Source organism: Tupaia chinensis, unplaced genomic scaffold (genome assembly GCF_000334495.1).
Source record: "Tupaia chinensis unplaced genomic scaffold, TupChi_1.0 Scaffold000037_9, whole genome shotgun sequence".
In the NCBI taxonomy this organism is placed as follows: domain Eukaryota; kingdom Metazoa; phylum Chordata; class Mammalia; order Scandentia; family Tupaiidae; genus Tupaia; species Tupaia belangeri.
In genome coordinates, this window is record NW_006159492.1 from 490,845 (window position 1) to 492,785 (window position 1,941).

Consider the following 1,941-nt stretch of genomic DNA (forward strand, 5'->3'; position numbering starts at 1 on the left):
CATTCCTGGTTCTTCCTCCACAGTTTTCTCTCCCAGGTCCAATGAATTCATGTCCTCAGCCAGAATCTATAAAAGTTCCACCTGAAACTCTGTCTCCTCTTGCTTTCTCCACTTACTCTGTCCAATAGAACTTCCAAGAATGCACAGAGTGACCCAGAGAACTGGAGAGGGCCGTGACAGAATTTCTAGCACCTACCAGCTTCTATTGCGGGAAACACTTGGGAAGCCTGAGAGAAATGGCTTTCTGAAGCCATTAACAGGACTAGCTCTTGACCACCTGCTGCTCCTCGCTGAGCATGGCAGCCCAGCCACCTAAACTCTGGAGTTTTAAGAAGTGGGGAGGGCAGGGAAATGGCAGGCAGAGGGCTTCCTGATCACGTACCCCTTCCCTATCATACACATGCTCCTAGCTCATGAGAAGAGTGGATTGAGACACAAAACCCAGAAAATACACCTCACAGGGAATCTCGCTTGGCATCTCTTCCTTGACCTGACTCCTAATATCTCATACTCTTAAATGTTTATCCTCAGGAAGTCACCAAATCCCTCCTCTGAAATCGCCCAGGGGTATCAGCCACTGGAGTGTCCGATCATCCTCCTTTGAAGACGCAGGCCAAATAGCCTGAGGGTTTGCCCAGTCTCCTCCCCACTCCCCCAAACAGTTACCACACACTGTGCAAGCCAAGCCCGTGGAACCAAGTGCCTGGTATCTACACCATGCACACCCTTCCTGCTCATTCCCGAAGGTCAAGCGCTAGAGGGTCCTCTGATTCGCCACCAGCTATGCAGGGGACTTAAACCCCTTCTCTGCACAACACCAGTAATTTCTCATTTGTTTATCTATTTAGATTTGTTAGTTGTCGTTTATCTCCCTCCTCCACCCTGCAAAAAGCAAATTGCCTTGTTTTTAATTGGCTACCAGTTACCTCATTATTCTCGATTTAAAAGAAGAAGAAGGAGAAAGAGAAGGAGAAGGAGAAGAAGAAGAAGAAGAAAGACAGGTAAAAAGGAAGGATGGAAAGAAAAGGAAAACAAAAAACAAACAAACAGAAAAATTTTCCCCAGCAAATCAGGCTGGTTTTAAATCGCTCTTCCTTCTCAAGATATTGTATTAGGAGAATCTATTCAAGCCGACTCCCAGGAGCCTTTATGGGGGAGAGCTTTGCAGAGGAATCCCCCTTCCTCTTTAACACCATTGAACTAATAGAATTTTGCAATTACCTATTCCCCAATGCCTCGCCCCGAACAAGAGCCAAGCATCCTGCCCCTCCTCCTCTCAGCCCCCCACCCCCCAACAACAAAGCTGTTTTCATCCCTCCGTGCTAATTCCTGAAACTGTGTTAGGGTGGTGGTACCTCCTATTTGAGAGAGACAGAGAAATTGAGAAAGAAGGGGAATCAGAAAGGCCAGCACGGTGAGAAATACACTTCAACGCACGCCATTTACACAGTGCCTGTGTGTTGCTCAAACGCTCGGGAAAATGCTCGCAAATCCAAATATCGGCAGAGGCAGCGATTCAGACCCGTTTACCAGCTGTTCCCAGAGGAACCGAGCCGGTGAGGCTGGGAGGAGGCGAAACGATGCGAAAGCTAAACCCCACCTCGTTGGGAAACGACATCTTTAATCGCGCCCTCGCCTCCAGACCCGGGTTCCCGCTCCGGCACGCCGGGCAGGGCGCACTCGCTCGATCCCCGGGGCTGGGAAAATAACAACTGTTGGCCCCGGAGCGCCGCGCAGCACCCGCACCCCCTCTTCCACCTCCTGGTTTATTTTTAACTGCCTTCCATTCATGCCCTTCTGCCACATCCCCGATATTATGTATCCCTCAAACGTCCACTGTTTCTTAACAACCCCAGAGGCGAGATAAGCAAAAAAAAAAAAAAAAGGGGTGTCATACTTACCGTTCCCAGGCGGGGCGAAAAATAAAATCGGAGAAGCCCC

The 1,941-nt window shown here is 49.4% G+C and overlaps 1 protein-coding gene across 1 annotated transcript in view; it reads right to left on the reverse strand.

Moving 5' to 3' along the window:
- Positions 1 to 1,618, reverse strand: part of KCNA4 (potassium voltage-gated channel subfamily A member 4) — a 6,627-nt gene extending 5,009 nt beyond the window's left edge. The window contains exon 1 of the mRNA XM_006140656.1: positions 1,531 to 1,618. Coding sequence (XP_006140718.1) covers positions 1,531 to 1,618 — 88 coding nt within the window. The remainder of the gene's footprint in view (positions 1 to 1,530) is intronic.
- Positions 1,619 to 1,941: the final 323 nt, after the last annotated feature.